We start from the raw sequence: 18,619 nt of genomic DNA, 5'->3' as shown, positions 1-18,619 counted from the left end.
GGGGGGATGACCTAAACAAAAGATTTAATTGATTTAATTGTTTTCTGGTATGAGGCCATGTGTCCAGCTTGTGTTTGAGGTCTGAGGTAAGTTTTTTTCCCTTAAATATGAATGGAAACTTGCACAGTAACCAAGGATGCTAGAAGAAACCCTTGCCTGGGACGTGTGCCACAAAGGGTTCCTTTGAAGTAGAACTTATATTATCTGTTCTTCTTATGGCTTGTTTTATTGACTCGGTGTAAAACCATAAGTTTCTAAGTATTAATTATGAAGTTTGAAGTTACATATTTTTAATTGAAACTTTTGAGAATGGGAGAAACCCAACAAGTTTAGTGCCAGAAAGACCTATGTAATAACACTAATTGCAGTGGTTGTATGTGTGTGTATTTTAAATAAAGGGTCATCCTAAAAGTATTTTACATCTTAGGAGGAGATAAATCCTCATGTCTGTCCATTAAGGGTGGCAATCTTAGTAGTACTGTATGTCAGCCTTCCTGCAATAGCTGTAGGGTTATTTATTTTCCTTTTTAAATAAACTGACTTATTTGTTTCAATTCTTTGGGTGTAACTATCAGTCATTTTTATATAATAACTTTGGTAAAGCTTTAAAAGCATGTTGTTAATACGTGAAACAATAATTTATTTTGTCTTTAAGGGTAGAATAAGAATGTAGGAATAGAATTTCTACGTTCACATTGAAAACCAGTTTCAAACGTCTTAGCGGTTTTGGAGTACATGTTGGGAATAAGTCTCAGCTGGGTTGATGTCTGCAGTACACCCAGTAATGTTTGCCTGCTGTCACCTCCTATGCAAAGAGGAGCAGAATCACAAAAGGAATAGACCCAACAGAGTTTGATTTGTCCTTTGGGTAACAGCGTGAATCCCAACGTATCTAAAGAAATTTACCATTTGGAACCAACATTTGGATCTTGGAGTGAACTGTTAATATGGCTGATCCTTTTGGCTGATCCTTTTGATTTTGCGTTTGATCTGAAAGAAGGGTAGCAGAGAAGAGCAGGGAGGATGTTGAAAGAGCCCAGTTGTGTTTTCAGTAGCTTCTTTATTACATTATGTAGATAAATGGGTAGAACCAGACCAGAGGCATTTCTTTTAACAGATAAAACCCAAACTCCATGACAAAGTAAATTTTGGATATTCTGAACTTATTTGACAACTAAATAAAAGTTGGTTTTTACATATCAACCCGGTGACCAGATTGTCAACTCCTTGAGGGCAGATACTGTCTTATTCATCGTGTGTCCTCAGAGCCTGGGGTTCGGTAGGCATCAGTAGACATGTGAATGGTTGCGCTTACTGAAAAGTAAGGATTGTATCTCTACTTCATGAGTAAGAACTAAATTGTTGTCATGTGTGTTTAATATCTCAGGTTCCACGAGAGAGAAGGTCATCAACAGCAAAGCCAGATGTTGAGCACCCAGAGCCAGATCATAGCAAAAGGTAATGTTTAATGTAGAGCGTAAAACAGTACACTTGAAAATGCCAGGTTTCTGTGAAAGTAAAGCAAAAGTTTGTTTAAATGAACAGGCGCTAGTGGAAGAGATGGGTAAGTTGGACTCTTAATTTCTGAATTCAGATTTCATTACTGATTTGTCTCTTACTAATTATGATTCTGTTGCTGAGAAGTCACCCGTTTCTTTAGGTGTAGTTGCCTTTTCTAGAAAACAAAACAATAACTTTCTCCTCACCCAAAGGGATGTTTTTAGTAATCACGTGAGTGCACTGTTTGCTTATTTGTCTTTTAGGTTCTCTTAAGAAGGATGTGGCTTAAGGCAATGGTGGGGGTCCATTAAAAAAAATAAGTATCAATGATCTTGAATAACTGCCTAACTGAGTAAAATTTAATAAAGTATGTTCAGCTGTATTCCAAACTCCTGTTGAGGTTATTTTTGAAATCTTTTAGGTTAAAACTTTCAGAAATTCAAATTAAGGCTTGACTTTATAGCCATGAAGAAAAAAAGTTAAATGCGCCTTTTAAGTTGCCCTGTGTTCTATTAGTAATAAAAGAATAAAACATTTTTGAAGAAAGAATGATCACTCAGAATCCCCCTGTGCTCACAGTTTAGTTGTTTGCCGTTTGGGCGTGCAGGCGCATTTTATGGGGCTGTGATTATGTTCACAGATAGGATTTTCTTCTACTCAATATATTTCATAAATATTTTCCATATTGCTGTTTTAATCTTCATAATTTGGAAAAGGGCTTATGGCTTTTATTTTTTAATTTTTGTTGTAGGCACTTTCAAATGTAACAAAAGTAGAGAAATAGTATAAGCCAGTAGGTACTCAGCTTCAACTTACTTCCTCCTTTTTGATCTACTCTTCCCTCTTCTCCAACTTTCTAATTAATTAATTTTTAAATTTTATTTATTTTTGCTAGAGTATTTTAAGGCAGACCCTAGCTATCCTTAACATTAAGGCTGTATCTGATTTTTGCTATTACAGAGCCTTAATGAACAGCTTTCTAAATAGCTTTTTCCTTTTCCTCTAAAGAAATTTCTTTAAGACAGTCTTGGGAGTGAACTTATGTTTTAAGGTTTGAATATTTTATTGATCTTGAAATGTGCAAAGTTGCCGAATAGCTTTTTTCCCTTAAAGGTATCAGCCTATATGGTTTGAGGGGGCTTTGAAAATGTATCAATTTTACTCTAAACTAAAAATCATCTTATGTTGCCCAGGATATTTATTAAGCTGAAAGTAATTTGTACAAATATATCTGCTGGTACTATGTAATCATAGGGTGTTTTTTTGTTTTTTTTTTTTTTTTTTTGGTGAACGGGAAAGCAAGTGAGTCTAGTACTGGGAGAAGTGGTGGTTGGGGACCAGTACCTCACACTTGCTGAGCCCTTGTGTGTCAGGCATCGTTACATGCATTTCAGTGTATTCTTGTCTCATCCTCATCACCACCTTGTGAGGATACGTACCATCATTATCCCCATTTTATAGATGAGCACGTAGTGACTGAGAGATTTTGAATCTACATTGTCTGACTACAGAGTCTGTACTTTAACCACCAGCCTATACTGCTCCAGTTAATCACGTTTGTAGCTTCAGGCTTCTAGTACAATAGGATCATTTTATTAGGATTATTGGAAATAAAATATAGTAGAGGAAAGCTCTGAGTTCTCAGCATTTCAAATGAAATTTTACTCAATACTTTTGGATTTTACTTGACCTGTAACTATAAAGCATTTTTTTTCCTTTCTCTGGTAATGGGGTGTTGTGCCATTTCCTGTTTATTTGGTTTCTACCAAGTATATTATTATTATTGCCTGGGACCCAGTAGCCCAGTGCCATTAGGAAAATAAAAATTGTCAAGGAACTGTATCAGCACTGAGTTTGAAAACACAGTTTTCTTTTCTTTTCTTAAAGAAATAGCATATCAAACGTGACTGAGCAGCCCCTCATTTCTGCTGGAGAAAACAGAGTGCAAGTGCTGAAAAATGTGCCATTTAACATTGTCCTTCCCCATGGCAACCAGCTGGGCATCGACAAGAGGGGCCATCTGACAGCTCCTGACACCACAGTCACTGTCTCCATAGCAGCGATGCCTACCCACTCCATCAAGACGGAGACCCAGCACCACGGCTTTGCTGTGGGGATCCCCCCAGCAGTGTATCATCCTGAGCCCACAGAGCGTGTGGTGGTTTTCGACCGGAACCTGAATGCTGACCAGTTCAGCTCTGGTGCTCAACCCCCAAACGCTCAAAGGCGTACTCCAGACTCTACCTTCTCAGAGACCTTCAAGGAAGGCGTTCAGGAGGTACAGGAAATGAAAGCATCTTCCTAAGACGCTGTGTGTTTGTATAAGTATTGGGTTCCACCTCTTCCTTGTTATGTAAGCTTGAAACTCAGCCTGAAGTCAGTGGATTGGGAACAAAAGAGTTGTTTTTCTTTTTTTCTTAAAGAGAAAAGGTCCATGGGTATAATTTGTAAACTAAACCTATAAAGCCAGAAATTATTATCAAGGGCACATGGCTAATCTTACAAGCAGCTGAGTTAACAATTATGATTTCAGCAAAGTGATTTGCTGGAGGATGAGAAGGAGAGCCACATACATAATCTTCCGTGGACGGACAGCAGACATAGACACACAGTCTGTTTTTGGCTTTTGTCCTAGACCAAAACAAGCTCCCCGCAACTGGTCTTCATATAAAATGATTTATCATATATTTGCTTAGTGTTTCTTGCTTGGTACATTGTCGGGGAGGCGGGTGGAGCTTGATGACAAGTGCATTGTGTGACATTTACCAATTAATTCCAAGTACTTCTGAGGGCTCCGTGGTGATGAACACGTCACTCGGGTGAAAGTTAGGGGCTGAGGACGTTTGGACCTGTGTTTAATGACTTATGGGGGAAAGGAGCATCCGCCTCCACTTACGGAGTGAGGAGAATAGTAACCTGGGAAAGTGCACCGACCCATCGAGCCACGGTGCCGACTTGATACTGTATCTTAACTTGGTGCAGCAATAGACCTGACTCCTAAAAGTCATGAGATTTTGGTTGCATATTCCAGAGTTTGGACAGAATTGGGATGTGTGGGAAAGATGGGAAAAGAGAAGAAGGAAGCGCTTTGTGGGAGCACTTATGTAAATTGTCTTAATTTAATCAAGGGATGTATAAATGGATGTTTTTTTCTTTTTAATTTTCTTTTAAAATTTTTTGTAGAGTTAAAACTTTTGTTTCAGACAAATTTTGAAAGAGTGGTGGGTTGCTGTAAGCCACATACTCTGATGCTGTACCAGACGTTGGATTTTAGTGAGCCTGATAACCAGTTACATCGTTGTGGCTTATCACGTTGATATTTCAGGTTTTCTTCCCCTCGGATCTCAGTCTGCGGATGCCTGGCATGAATTCAGAGGACTATGTTTTTGACAGTGTTTCTGGGTAATAGTTGTCTTTTAATTTGATTTTTAACTTTCAGCTTGTACGACTTACTTCCTTTTTGTTAATTTGATCTTGGAAAATCAGAGGTGGCTTTCGCAGCTTTCAACTTTACTTTCTTGCAGTTAGTGTGGTGACATCTTTGCTGAAGGACATTTGCTTTAGTGCATTCAATTTTGCACTCTGAACTGTGTTTCATGTTTCCCTAATTCTTGGTGTTGGTGCTTTTTCTTTCCTTTGGTTTCTTTATATGATGGTAGTAGTAGTGGTGGTAGAATGGAATCTCAGAGAAGAGGTGAAGGGATTAAATTAGATCTGAGGTCCCTTCTGTTTCCAAAAGTGTATAATTCTGTGAGAATTTAGGAATAACATCAGGTGGATAAAGGCTTTTATATTTTTATTAGTCTCACTAATGATAAAATAAATGAAGTCAACTGTTTACTGGGCTGACAACCTCTTTTATACATCACAAAATTGCATCTCACTCTGGAAATATCAATATTTTCCAAGTTATATATAAACATCTTTAGTTTTTTTAGGAGTGTAATTTCATTTTATGCATTTTTATGTGTGCTGTATTTTAAAATAAAAGTTCTATTTAAAAGTCTAAGATTTTATGGGAATTGAGACTGCCTTATAGACCTGCCTCAAGGTACAGGAGTCACAAACTCAAATGCCTTCAGGATCTAGGATAGAGGTCAACAAACTTTTTCTGTAAAGGATCAGATAGTAAATATTTTAGGCTTTGTGGGCCATACAGCCTCTGTCGCAACTGACCAGCTTTGCCCAGCTCTGTCACTGAAGCCATAATGTGTAAACAAAGGGCGTGGCTACATTCCAATAAAACTTTATGTATAAAAATAGGAGTAAGTTGCCAACCCCTGGCCCAACAAGGTTATTAAACAACTTCAGGGGAACATATATGTGGTGCTATAAGATAAAAGAAAATGTAGACACCCGTGGAGTGCCATCTGAGTACATTTAAATTATAAGCAAAAACAACAAAAAAGTGCTGGCAGGCCAAATCACATTTAGTCAGAGGCCTCCTAGCCTCCTGTTTGCAACCTTTGCTGGGTAAATACCACGTTGGTAGCGTGTCTTGTGAGAGTTCCTTCTGGAGCGCTTTTCACTCATTCATACCATTAATATCCTTTGCCTCCAAACTTCTAATTTGTTAGCATCACTTCACAGATTTTCTAGTAGGCATTTAGTAGTCCCACATCTGAGAGATTTGAGAATTTCTGGGTTGCTTAAGATTATATTTACTTTGGAAAAAGCAGCAAATGCTGTCTATTTATAGCATGACATGGTCAGTTGGATGTTTCTGGTCATCTGCTCTCTGCATACATCCACACTGAAGCATGTCAAGTTTGAGCTCAAGCATTTAAGAAGCTTCCAGGAGAGTGAATTAGAGATCTGTGAGTTTTTTTGTTTTCTAGGAACAACTTTGAATATACCCTAGAAGCCTCAAAATCGCTCCGACAGAAGCCGGGAGATAGCACCATGACGTACCTGAACAAAGGCCAGTTCTATCCTGTCACCTTGAAGGAAGTGAGCAGCAACGAGGGCATCCACCACCCCATCAGCAAAGTCCGAGTGAGTCCTGCTCTCAGTTCTCGTCTCTGGGAAAGCTGGTCAGAGCTCACTAGTTCCAGGTCTGAGGCAGATCTAAATTAAGGTCTAAAATTGCGGTTTGAATTCACCGCAAAATCGAGAACTAAGTTTTCCAAAAGATACTCCCGCATTTGTGTCTTTACGTTGTGGTGCGTTCTCTTTCACAGAGTGTGATCATGGTGGTTTTTGCCGAGGACAAAAGCAGGGAAGATCAGTTAAGGCACTGGAAATACTGGCACTCGCGGCAGCACACGGCTAAACAAAGATGCATTGACATAGGTAAGTGGCTCCGGAGCCTGCTTTTATTCCCAGAGGTGCAAGCATCCAGTTTTCTAAATCCAGTTATTTTTGGCAGTGATCAGCTTCCTGCCGAATGCATTTGAATTTTTATGCCAGCTACTGGTCTGTTCCAGACATTGTCCTTGGCCTCCTGGAATCGGTGCTCTTAACGTTACTTCCTTCATGAGGACATATGCCCCATGTGGTAGCTTTCCCTGTGACACTGGGGCCAGGAGCTGTAGAGCCAGCTCGTGTAAGAGTGTCCTGCTTTTCAGTCTACACATTTTTTGAGGGGTAATGTCTTCTTTAAGAGATTCTGATTATTTGGAGATGATAATCAGGTGGAGGGAAAAAAATCACCAAGTTAAAGAAAATACTGCTGATGTGCAGCAACACACACACCCTTCCCTAGTTCCGTGCTGAGCTGCATCGGAGGTCTCTTCTGTCTGTACACAGACCCAGAGATTCGTCACCTGGAGTGTAGCAGCAGACCTGTGCAAATCCACATTTAGTCAGGGAGCTCTGTGAAAACCCGTGTTCTTGCCATGTATATAATTTTCATGTAAAACCACTGTCTGTATCGCAAGATGGCTCTTAATCTTTGTGTTACTTCTTTTCTTTGCCTGTGGTAATATTCATGTTCTCTTTCAGAAGAATGAAAAGAACTGAGTTCCAGTCTTGATTCTCTGGACTAGTTTTGTGGCCTTGGGACAGTTATTTAAACTTTTTAGACCTAAGTGTCCTAATTTTGACAAAATGGGATAAATTTAAATATGCCTAAGCTTGCCTCCATTACAAAAATTCTGTGATTCTTTTTCTTCCTTTTTTGAACTTCTTTCAACCCAACAAAATGTTTTTAAAGTATCCAACAGTGATAATATTAAAAGCTGAATCTTACATTGAACTGCTGTAATCTCATGTTGGAAACTAGAAACCACGACTTTCTTTCTCATCCCTCGTACAGCTGACTACAAAGAAAGCTTCAACACCATCAGTAACATTGAGGAGATTGCGTATAATGCCATTTCTTTCACTTGGGACATTAATGACGAAGCAAAGGTAGGTAACGAAGTCCAGGGACTCCTGTGTTGACCGGCACTTTGAGGAGGAGTGGGAGGAACTTAGTGATTTGACAACCGATTTTTTTTTTTTTTTTTTTTTTACAGTTTTACTTGTTTTCACTCCTTTGCTAAGGAGGAGGGAGAACAAGCGAGGCTAGGAAGGCAGGTCACAGCCATGGTTGTGGGGGGCTTGAAGCAGGACAGGACTCCAGGAGAAGAAACAGGCCCCCTCCTCAGCCCGTCCCTGTGTCCTGTTCCTCAGCCAGCGGGTTCTCACTTTCTGTCTTTTCATTGGTTCACATTTTCTGGACATATGGCACTTTCCCAGATGTTACAGAACCGTCCCTCTCCCCTGTCTGTTCTCTTCTCCCGGAGCAGGGCCGGCAGCCACTGTCTGGCCTCGAGTCTGACTTCTCATTCTGGGCTCCGTTTCCTCCTTTGCGGAGTGGCATCAGTTCCTGTCTCTTCCCTCCTCCAGGTGTGTAGTCAGGGTGATTGGAGCAGGGCCTGTGAAGCTGGCGGCGTTTCTCCAGAAAGGCCCTTGAGTACAGGTTGTCATAGTGCTCCGTCTTGTGTCGCTACCCTGGGAATACAACTTGCTTACGGTTCTTCTCTCTTGGGCTTTGACAAGTGAAGAGTTGCCTCCAGTTCAGATGGTCATTTGGAGAACTGTATTTGGAAGTTTTAGTGCCTTTTAAGAAAAATTAAGCAGATTTTTCAGTCATTGCTGCCTTTCCTACAGCCCTCTTCCCTTTTAGTAGAACCCGTCTCTTCACTAAATTATTAGCACTCTGGTATTTTTTTTTTTTTTGCCTTAGTTTAAAATTTGGAGCTCAGGCAACACAATAGAAACACATTAATTTCAGGCAGTTGCTCAGGTCAGGCTGATCTTTACTGTTGGTTGCAGTTGTAGGAATACTTTTGTATATCAGGGACCAGGTACAAAGTTACCATCACCTTCCTGTCCTTTCTCAACCTTTCTTCTGTTTTCTCTTTTATTTATTCAACAAGAATTTTAGCAATTATGGAAGAAGACACTGAGTTAGGTGCTAAGTATTGTAGAATTTAATTTTTTCCCACCTAGCCTTGCTATTAAAAATCATATAACTGGATTCTTGAGACCCATGTTAACTTTGTATTATAATTACTTTCCTTTCTTACTATGGTTGTGGTGTCTAAGGCAAAAGTGTGTCTTAAGAGTGCAGGATATAGTAAGCGGGGTCTGCCAGTCTGTTAGGAAGCTTAAGTTGCTGTAATTGCCTTAAAGGTTTCCTACTGACCACCTCCATCCTATGCAAACGTCTTTGGGCTGCTTAGTCCAGAGTTTGGTGCTTGATTAAAGAGTGAATTCACTACAGAGAAGCTAGTAGAAGGAAAAGTAAACATTTCGTTTTATACAATTGTTGTTACAGTTATTCTGAAATTAAATATCATAATAGGACTCAACGTGCAAGAAGCCTATAAGAAGAGTTGGCCATGTGCCCCCCGGGTGCTTCTGTCCTTAAATCAAGCTAGGGAAATTTGTCCTCTTTGCCATTAGGGGCCGATGGAGAAATTGTGGAGGAGCTGATCAAGCGCATTGAAGTCCTGAGTTCATTTTCCTGACTTACCTGTGACCTTGGATTGGTCCCTTGATTCACTGGCTCAGTTTTCCCCCTCTTTCTGCCTAGGAGCATAAAAAGGCCACAGTGGTCAGCTCTCTTCTTTGCTGGGATGTCGTCAGGACTAATAAGCACTTGTCGGGGTACATGGAGATCTTGGCGGAAGGGCCCTGCGTGTGGGCAGGGTGCTTTGTCTGTTTGATGTGTCACTCTTCAGGGTGGGAGTAATGAAAGTCCAGATGAGGGGTAGGGATAATGGCTGGTTTTACTCTGAAGGCCTTCAGCTTGTTTGTATTAAAGAGAAGTAATGTCGGAGGCATGTCCTAAGTAGCCTTAATAGCATTGTTCACTGATGTAGGTAAATTCAGTTTCATTCTCCTTTCCAGACCCCCAGCACTGACTTGATTTTTTAAGCCTTTGCCAGCCCCCAGATGGGGCTCGTGTCATTTCTTAATGAGGCTGCTGCCTTTTGAAGCTGATATCAGGCATCAGCTTCAAGCGTGTGTTGAAATTAAGTCCATAGATATTTTGCTTTCCCTGGCCAAGTTGATGTTTTCTGTTTTCACACTGAAAGTAATTGATGCCCCAGGGCAACTAGAATGAATAGATATACATGCAGAATCCTGTATAGATTTTTTTTACTTCTTTTTTTGAAAGCAACCCACTTTCTTGTTCTAATTTAGGAGGCATTTGTTGATTCTTAATTCCAGTTCATTCTCCCCCACAAACATAGCGTTTCTTGGAGACATGTGGCATTCCCTTCTCCCCCCACTTATTAAAGATATCTAATATACCCTTTTGGCCCAGCCAGGAGGAGTAAAACCAGAATTCCAGCCCAGGGTCAACATGAGAATCTTCTCTGTAGCTTCTGCTGCTCTTTGGAGGTGATTGTTTTTAGGACGTGTCAGGTTGAATCTTGAACACCTTGGCTTAGGTTCTAGTTTGGGAAAAGCACTGTCCAAGCTAGACTCATCTTATCCTGTCCCTGTACACACTCCATTGCCAGCATAATCATATACTTGCTGTTACCATGGAGATTTGAAGAAGTTATGAAACTTGTTTAAAAAAGAAGTTATTAGACTTCAAAGCAGCAGGGGAGAAGGAAGTTGCTTTGAAAAGCAGAAATATCTTAGAAGCAACCCCCCTGGCGGCCCTGATCGCTCTACTGTATAGACCTATTTCATTCATTTTTCTGTACTCCACACAAAATTAGATGTGTTTGGGTGGTCAGGCATCTTTTTAAGAGTCAGAAATATCTACACAAATTATAGTTTATCTGACATTCACATTTCATTGAGAAATAACTTAATCAGATTTCTTCCCTCCTGATTTATGGCTGAGATCAGCTGCTTGAGGTAGTTTTGGCAGGGAGAAGAAGCGGTTCCCTTTGAAACATTAAAATATGGTGCTCTGGTGAGATGCTGAAGTTTACAGTTTGTAAGATAGGAGGGCACTGGTCACTTGGGGAAGAGAGGATTAGGAAATTGTTGGGCGTGGGGAGACATCAGGAAGGTGGGAGGAAGCTAAATTTCATCCAAGGCCAGCTGTGCACCTTGCCCCCAGTCGCAGGAATTCGTAACTTTACCCAGCAAATATCCAAGTGCTTGCTATGTCCCTGGTACTGTGCTCCATCCCGGCAGAAACACTGGTATTGTAGTTCAGATGTATTGTGTGTTAAGTAGGCGTTTGTGGCCTGAGATCCTAAATATAACATCGTGTTTCTAAGGAAAAGAAACTTTGCAAATGAACTTTGGAGACACAAATAATTTATAAGTTGGGGTTATCTGTCCTGCACCAGTTTCAGTATTTCCACAAGCAACTGAGTAACTCTAGATACGCTGCACATAGTGGACTAGGGTATAAGTTTTTGCTTGGATTGTAAATCTAAGAGTTTACAAGAGCTTTGAGACTTGGATGGTGATATGAAGCCTGAAGATCTAAAATCAACAGAGGAAAAGGAAGTTAGGCAGAGAGAATTAACTTCTTTGAATGCCGGTTTTATGCCAGGCACTGTGTGTGCTGAGGTGCCTTCTCTGTGTTCGCACTTAACGTGTCAGTGCTGCCTGCTCAGTACCCGTGAGAAAGTACTTAGTCCTCCAGGTGGGAAGATGTTTGCTGCTTGGTCATCCAAATGAGATCACCTGAGGAGGTAAGAATCTACACCTTGTAATGGACAGAAGGTGTTCCTGACAGGGGGGAATACTTAAAAGTGTCAGCATTCTTATTAATAGAGCAGCATTATGGATTCACTAATATAAATTCCCGGGATAAGTAGACCACTTTTGCTACAAGGAAACAGTTTATGTTAATTGTGGGATCAGTGATGTTTACCTACAAAGGAGAGGAAATTATAAACCAAGAAACCTCTGTATGGAATCGAGTGAACATTGAGCCAGCCAGCTCTGAGGGAGCCCTGGCATCCAGGGGGGCACTCACAGGAAGGGGTATCTCTTGATGGTATAGAACGTGGTTATACTTAACTAGACAATATGGGAAATGGGAAAACAGGTGCAGTTGAAAGCAGAGCTCAAGATTGCTTTGATCATCTGTATGTGGCTATGGTCTCCATGAGTACGAAGCAGACCTTTTAAAGATGTAATGAAACCCCAGGGATACAAAATATCTAACATGTTTTTCCCAGAGGTGACTTCTAATCCTTACTAGAAGGTGGATTGGGGTGCAGCTACCATTCATACATTTCGTGTTTTAAATAGTAGCAGAAAAGAACTTGCTGTCAGACACGCACTAAAGCTCCACCTGGAGTGAGCAGTGTCAGACAAGGAATAGGTGTGGAGTCTGAGTTTCTTTATGCTGGATTTTGTACCCGTGGCTTAAAACAACCTGAAGACTCGGGAGTTGTCCCACCGTGCCATGCTGGAAGCCGGTGCTTCCCGATGTCTTCATCAGACCCACAGAAGGAGGTACTCCGGACCAGGTGTGATGAGCATCCTCACGGGCAGAGGGAACTGCACCTTGTCCTTGTGGCAGGATCGTATCTCTGGCGGGACAGAGCCCATTGCAACAGGCTGTTCATCTCTTCATGGTTCACTTCCTTCGCATGTTTCACCTTCCGCGTGGTGCCTTGGCCTGCAGAGAAGGGAGAGGAGAAAATCAGAGCATCCCCTTCCCCAGAGGGAGAAAACCCTCAGTGAGAGAGCACTTTGTGCTTTTACTTTTAATTATGAATCTGTCAGCTCTAAGGAGGAACTCCAAAGCATTCTGCAGGATTGTCCTTTGGAACCAAATGTTTTCTGTCATGGAGAGGCTCGTGTTACAAAAGAAAGAGGATTCAAGTAGAATGCAGAGCCTGTCTGGAGCACTGAGAGGCTTGAGCACGGGGGGCCTGGGTCCGGCTGGAGCCCTGGTATCTTTCCCTTTTGTCTCCTGTCTCAGCAAAAGTGTATGGGGTTCCTGCCGAGGATTATTGAGGCTCCCGGAGTTCATTCTGTCAGAGGGGTGGAACCCTGCTGGTAACTTGAATTTAAGACTTTGTGTGTGTGCTGTGGGATACAGGTTTATGAGTTTAATAACAGTTTGTTGTTTTGTCTAAGCATAATACTTGGAATTCATCGTGAGAGTAAGTTTTAATTTGTTTGGACTGAGCGTATTGCTGGCGTTTTATAGGGATTCCATTCTGCTGAAGCATCTGTCACGTGCTCCAGTAAAATAAGGTGTCAGCCAGTTTGGTTGCATTAAGCAGGGACAGGTTCGGTTTGTTTCTCAACTTTACATTTCCAGTGTGAATGGGAGGGAGGGGGGAGAGGTGAGTCAAACATCTTACTTGCAATTGCAATTAAATGTAGGCAGGAGATTTAAAACAAAAGTGTATCCTCCCTGGCCTAACTAGAAAAGGAAGCCAGGAAGCATTGTTACTTTTAAAACAAAGATAAGGGACTTCCCTGGTGGCCCAGTAGGTAAGACTCTGAGCTCCCAACGCAGGGGGCCCGGGTTTGATCCCTCGGCAGGGAACTAGATCCCTCATGCATGCCACAACTAAGAGTCCGCATGTCACAACTAAAAAGTCTGCATGCCGCAACTCAGAAGTCCGCATGCCGCAACTAAAAAGTCTGCATGCCGCAGCTAAAAGGTCCGCATGCCGCAAGACCCAGAGCAGCCAAAATAAATAAACAAACAAACAAAGGTAAGAGACTTTCAGAGTCCAGACAGATGCAGGCTAGACTCTCCGTGTGTCCTGTCCTTAGACCCTAGAGAAACTCAAGGTAGCCGAGGAGGCTTCTTAACTGACATTCTTTCAACTCCAGGGGTGTCCTTCCATGCAGTTGGAAAATACATATTTATTAAGGTAAAAAATAAAATTTTTGGTGCCAGAAAGGTAAGTCACATTCCTTTATGGGGAGTTGTGGTTTGATCAGTATTGGAAGTGACAAGAAATTTTTCTTGATTGGAAATGTGTGGAGAATGCTTTTCATTAGCTGATACAGAATAAACTCTTCACTTGGCAATTGGAAAGCTGACTTTGAAGAACCTGCTCTGGGTCTGATTATGAGGGAGGTTTCTCTTTTAAAGTGAGCGTCGTTGGGCTTTGGCTGCAATGTGTTTCACGTGTTACCCTAGTGTCTGGGCAAGAGGTCCGTCCTGAATCCGGTGGACCTTCAGAACCTGCAGGTAACCAAAGCACACATTCATCACTGCACACACCTGAGGGTGAGGGCCGAGTCACGATGTTTCTGGTTGGACAAGGGGGACACGTGGCAGCTGAAGAAAGCCTCGGTTTAGTAGTGAAACTTGCGTCTTGTGAAACGGATTTGAGGCACCGTGTCTGGTCAGCCACTAGAAAAGTGCTGTCACTTGAACTTGTTTTTCAGTCCTTTTTTTGGTGGGGCAGAGGTCAGGTTTTTCCCCATCCTCCACCCTGCCCATGTCACGAAACAATGAGGTCCTCTCTAGAGCTTTTTCTTTTTGACACTTTGTCACATTAACCCTCCTGTTCCTGGGTCCTTCCTGGAAATTCCATCTCGAGTGGTTTTCTAAATCTGTCACGTCAACCAGTTTTGCTACTTGTAAGCTAAACCAGAGGGCTTTGACTCAGCCCAGACATTTTTAGTCATAACTGAATTTACCTGGAGTAGAGATTTCAGGGCAATGCAGGGTCTGGGAGTTCAGGGGTTTTTTATATGGCAGATCTTCTTCATCCGAGACTCCAAATCTGGTAGTAAATATAAGTGAACTCTACGTTAATTACTCAGGGACTTTTTCTTTAGCTTTTTAAAGTTCACAGTATCTAATTAGAGATTTTGATTGGAAGTCAGCTTCCTGCCAAGTCTTCCCTTACGACCTGTCTGCCCCCCTGCCCTACTCTGTGCCTAGAGATGCTGGAATGTGGCTTGTGTTTGCCTTGTGTCACACCTGCATCCAGATTTTCATATTTCAAACAAATGTTCTACTTATTTGGGACAACAGGTGCCCGATCACTGTATCTGGCAAGTGTCCTTAAGTTCACCAGGCCCTGCTTGTGGGATATTGACAGAGGGAAGATGGGCCGCAGGTGCCTCCGGAATGTTTCTCCCTCTCTCTTTTTTTTCTCTCTCTGGGGCTTTTCCCCCGGCTCGCTGCAATCCGTGCAGGAACTAAAGCTGCCGTGTGGGCGGCGTGGGAAGGCAACACTGTGGCAACAGTAAGGGTGATGACTGGATCCTTGTTTTGTCTTTGGGGAAACGCCCCGTGCCAAGTCCATGTGAGATTGCACGTTAGTGCTTTGCTCTTCCCACACCCCTTTCCTCGCTGCCCCAGCCTTCCAGTTCTTTTCTCTTGATGGTTGTTTGATGGTCTGCGAAAGGACACAAATACTAGTTGCACGTGTGAAGGGTTTTCGTTCGTGCTGATGTTATTCCGTAGTGGGATGTTTTACTCACCTCGTGTCATGAGAATAGTGGGGAAGTGTGACTTTCCTAGGATTAGCTGGTGAATCAGTAGTGGAGCTGGATCCTGCTTCTGAATTTATAACTCAGTCTCTGATACCTTCTGGGGCTTAATTAATTAATTAGACCTGCACGTCGGGAGAAAGTAGGGGAGCGACAAGGCTCATACAGAACTAAGATAATCAGCCTTTGTTTGGTTTGGGGTTTTTTGGTTGGCGGGGAGGGAATGTTGATTAAGATTGTGTCTGCTGGGCTTCCCTGGTGGCGCAGTGGTTGAGAGTCCGCCTGCCGACGCAGGGGACGCGGGTTCGTGCCCCGGTCCGGGAAGATCCCACGTGCCACGGAGCAGCTGGGCCCGTGAGCCATGGCCGCTGAGCCTGCGCGCCCGGATCCTGTGCTCCGCAACCGGAGAGGCCACAACAGTGAGAGGCCCGCGTACCGCAAAAAAAAAAAAAAAAAAAAGAAAAACAACAACAACAAAAAAGATTGTGTCTGCTGTATAATGCTCAATAAGTGTTCCTGTCTGATTAGACTTTAGAATTGGACCTTGATTTCTTCCTTTAAACTGTTTCCCACTCCATTGGTTTCAACCGGCATAACTTCATATACGCACATTGGGAAAATGGTGATTGTATTCTAATTAGCACTGTTGGATTTGGTGAGAATAAACTATGTTATTGGCCTCATATTGTAATTTCATTTATCAAGAGGTTTCTAAGAAAAGCTACTGAGAAATATTTTAGAGTGATCTTTTTGGCTGATATGGAAGAGAGTTAAATGAAAACTCGTTCTAGGGCTTCTGCTTTCAACTTAGCAGATCAGTTACATCCCAGGAATGAGGTTAGGAATGTGATCTCTTTATTTGACTAAGTTGAATTTTAATACTAGAATGGGTTAGAATGATAAAGGCTACCAGAGGCAGCGGGGATGGTGCCTGTGACGGCTGCCACTGTCTGACGGGGCCGAGCCATCTCTAAGTCCCTTGCACGTTAGGAAGTCACAGAGGGACTTGGCGTAGACTCCCCCACGTGATCTGGGGTATAGGACCTTGACCTCATGCCTCCTGAGCAACAAGGGACCTTCTGCTCACAGCCATTTTGGGGTCATTTTTTCCCCTACTTCACTGAACAGTTTTTCCGTTAGGTTCGTCTTCAAGCTTTCTGTGCTTCATTGTGTCATTGTGGTTTCAAGAGCACAGATTTGGAGCAGGAGGCGTGGGTCCTGGTTTTGCCTTTGTCATCTGTGTACCGTGTGTCTGTATCTTCAGAGCCTGAACTTCAGCCATAGTTGGACACTGTCTCTCTTGAATTAAAAGGTGTTGAGTAGCCAGATTCTGAACCATGTGATGCTCGTGTTAAAGGTCAATGTTTCCAGGGAACACAGCAAGGATAAGTGCATTCTTGGGACATAAAACATTTTTCAGTTATCAGCTTTGTGAAGTGTCTTCCATAGTTAAGTCAGTCCATTTTCCTTTTTCCTTTTCTTCCTTCTATTAGATCTTTTCTCTTTTCTTGCGTATATTTACCAAGCAGTTAGAACTCACTTGAACTATCTGAATGTGCACCGTAATACACAGTGCACACATGTAATTTTGACACAGGGGAATCAGGCACACTCTCAGCTCTGTAGGCTGACACTTTTCCAAAAGTCTGTTGTATATAATCTGACTTAAAAGAGCAAAACACCATTCTCCCTTGAAAACTTTTTTCAGTCATTATTGATCAATTTAACTCATGTCTAACATCCTTCCAGGAAATTCTCTGCAGGGTAGTTATCAGTTGCTCCTGTGTGGAAGGACTGGCTAGAAGTCATGCTGCAGAGAGTTGACTTTCTCAGCTGTACGTTCATTCATTCAGCAAATTATTCACTGTGCTTCTTTCTGCAGGCAATGAGGGAGGGAGTAAAAGACGATGCAAGCAGAAAGCCTGTCCTCAAAAGAGGTGACACTCTCTGTGTGATGATACAGGTCATAAGGGAGGTTTTAAAATGCTCTTTAGATTTCCAGGGCAAAGGGGTGCTTTCAGCTAAGGGAGTCAAAGGCTTTATGGAAGAGATGGCACTGGGCACCATGCTTTGAGAGATTGTAGCTGCAGAATATTTTTGCAAAGGCTGTTTGATGGGCCCTTTTTTCTTCCTTATTTTTCCCCCACAGAGTAGCTGTTGTGAATTTAAGTGGAAACGAGGCACCTGGAACAGCTTACTTAGTCTGCAGAGGTGCTGTGACACACTGAGGCCCAGACATTGCAGTGCAGGAAGCAACATTGGGGTTTGTCTGCTGCAGCACTCTAATTTTGCAAGAAAGTTGTAGATGTTACCACACCTGTCAATATGACACAAAGCTACAATGAAGGGATAACATGCTTAGTTATCAACTACAGACTGTTAGGTATACCTGTAGTTTCTGTAATGGAAAGATGGTCACTGTAGATAATGTTTTAAAGTATAAAAGTGAATAGATGCAGTAGAAAATTACCTCATGGCTCCCTATGTGAATTTATCTCTGCCCTAGAACTTACCTGTCTGTCTCTATATATACATCAGTGAGCCTCTAAATTCCATAATCTTTTCCAAATTGAGGGGGTATACAGAGTCAGTTTAATTATTCATTCAACAGATATTTATTTAATGTCCAGTATGTATAAAGAGCTGCTTGGGGGCTTCCCTGGTGGCGCAGTGGTTGAGAGTCCGCCTGCCGATGCAGGGGACACGGGTTCGTACCCCGGTCCAGGAAGATCCCACATGCCGCGGAGCGGCTGGGCCCGTGAGCCATGGCCGCTGAGCCTGCGCGTCCGGAGCCTGTGCTCCGCAACGGGAGAGGCCACAACAGTGAGAGGCCCAAGTACCGCAAAAAAAAAAAAAAAGAGCTGCTTGGTATCCTAGGTTCTACCAAGATGACCTAGATTGACCTAGGTGTTCACATCTGCTTGGAGGACGGATGTGATCATAAATAACCTGTGAACTTGGGCAGCAAGTTACCTAACCTCTAAACTTCATCTGTGAAATGGGGTCAGAGCAGAACCAATTTCATAGGTTGTTTTGAGGGCCAAAGAGTCAGTACATTGCAGGAGTACAGTAAATGTAACTCAAAGGTCATAGCAGCATGTAGTTTTATTTGGCTGGAGTTTATGAATTTGGGGTCATTCGTTCAGTGGACGTGTATTTCTTATTGGCCAGGCACTGCAAGGATGCCTGGGGAATGTAAAGGTGGGTGGGACGTGGCCCAGTTCTCAGGAAATGCAAAATTTAGTGGAGAAGATTGCCACTCTAGTACTTACAGTGATAAAAG

At 42.4% G+C, this 18,619-nt stretch overlaps 1 protein-coding gene across 1 annotated transcript in view; it reads left to right on the top strand.

The window, feature by feature from the left end:
* Positions 1 to 18,619, top strand: part of GRHL1 (grainyhead like transcription factor 1) — a 45,965-nt gene that overhangs the window by 4,616 nt on the left and 22,730 nt on the right. Inside the window, exons 3-8 of the mRNA XM_079720982.1 lie at positions 1,388 to 1,458; positions 3,388 to 3,778; positions 4,826 to 4,902; positions 6,339 to 6,495; positions 6,681 to 6,792; positions 7,757 to 7,851. Coding sequence (XP_079577108.1) covers positions 1,388 to 1,458; positions 3,388 to 3,778; positions 4,826 to 4,902; positions 6,339 to 6,495; positions 6,681 to 6,792; positions 7,757 to 7,851 — 903 coding nt within the window. The remainder of the gene's footprint in view (positions 1 to 1,387; positions 1,459 to 3,387; positions 3,779 to 4,825; positions 4,903 to 6,338; positions 6,496 to 6,680; positions 6,793 to 7,756; positions 7,852 to 18,619) is intronic.

Source organism: Hyperoodon ampullatus, assembly GCF_949752795.1.
Source record: "Hyperoodon ampullatus genome assembly, chromosome: 15".
In the NCBI taxonomy this organism is placed as follows: Eukaryota; Metazoa; Chordata; class Mammalia; order Artiodactyla; family Ziphiidae; genus Hyperoodon; species Hyperoodon ampullatus.
The sequence above is the reverse complement of the archived record's forward strand: the minus strand, read 5'-3'. Positions and strand labels throughout refer to the sequence as shown.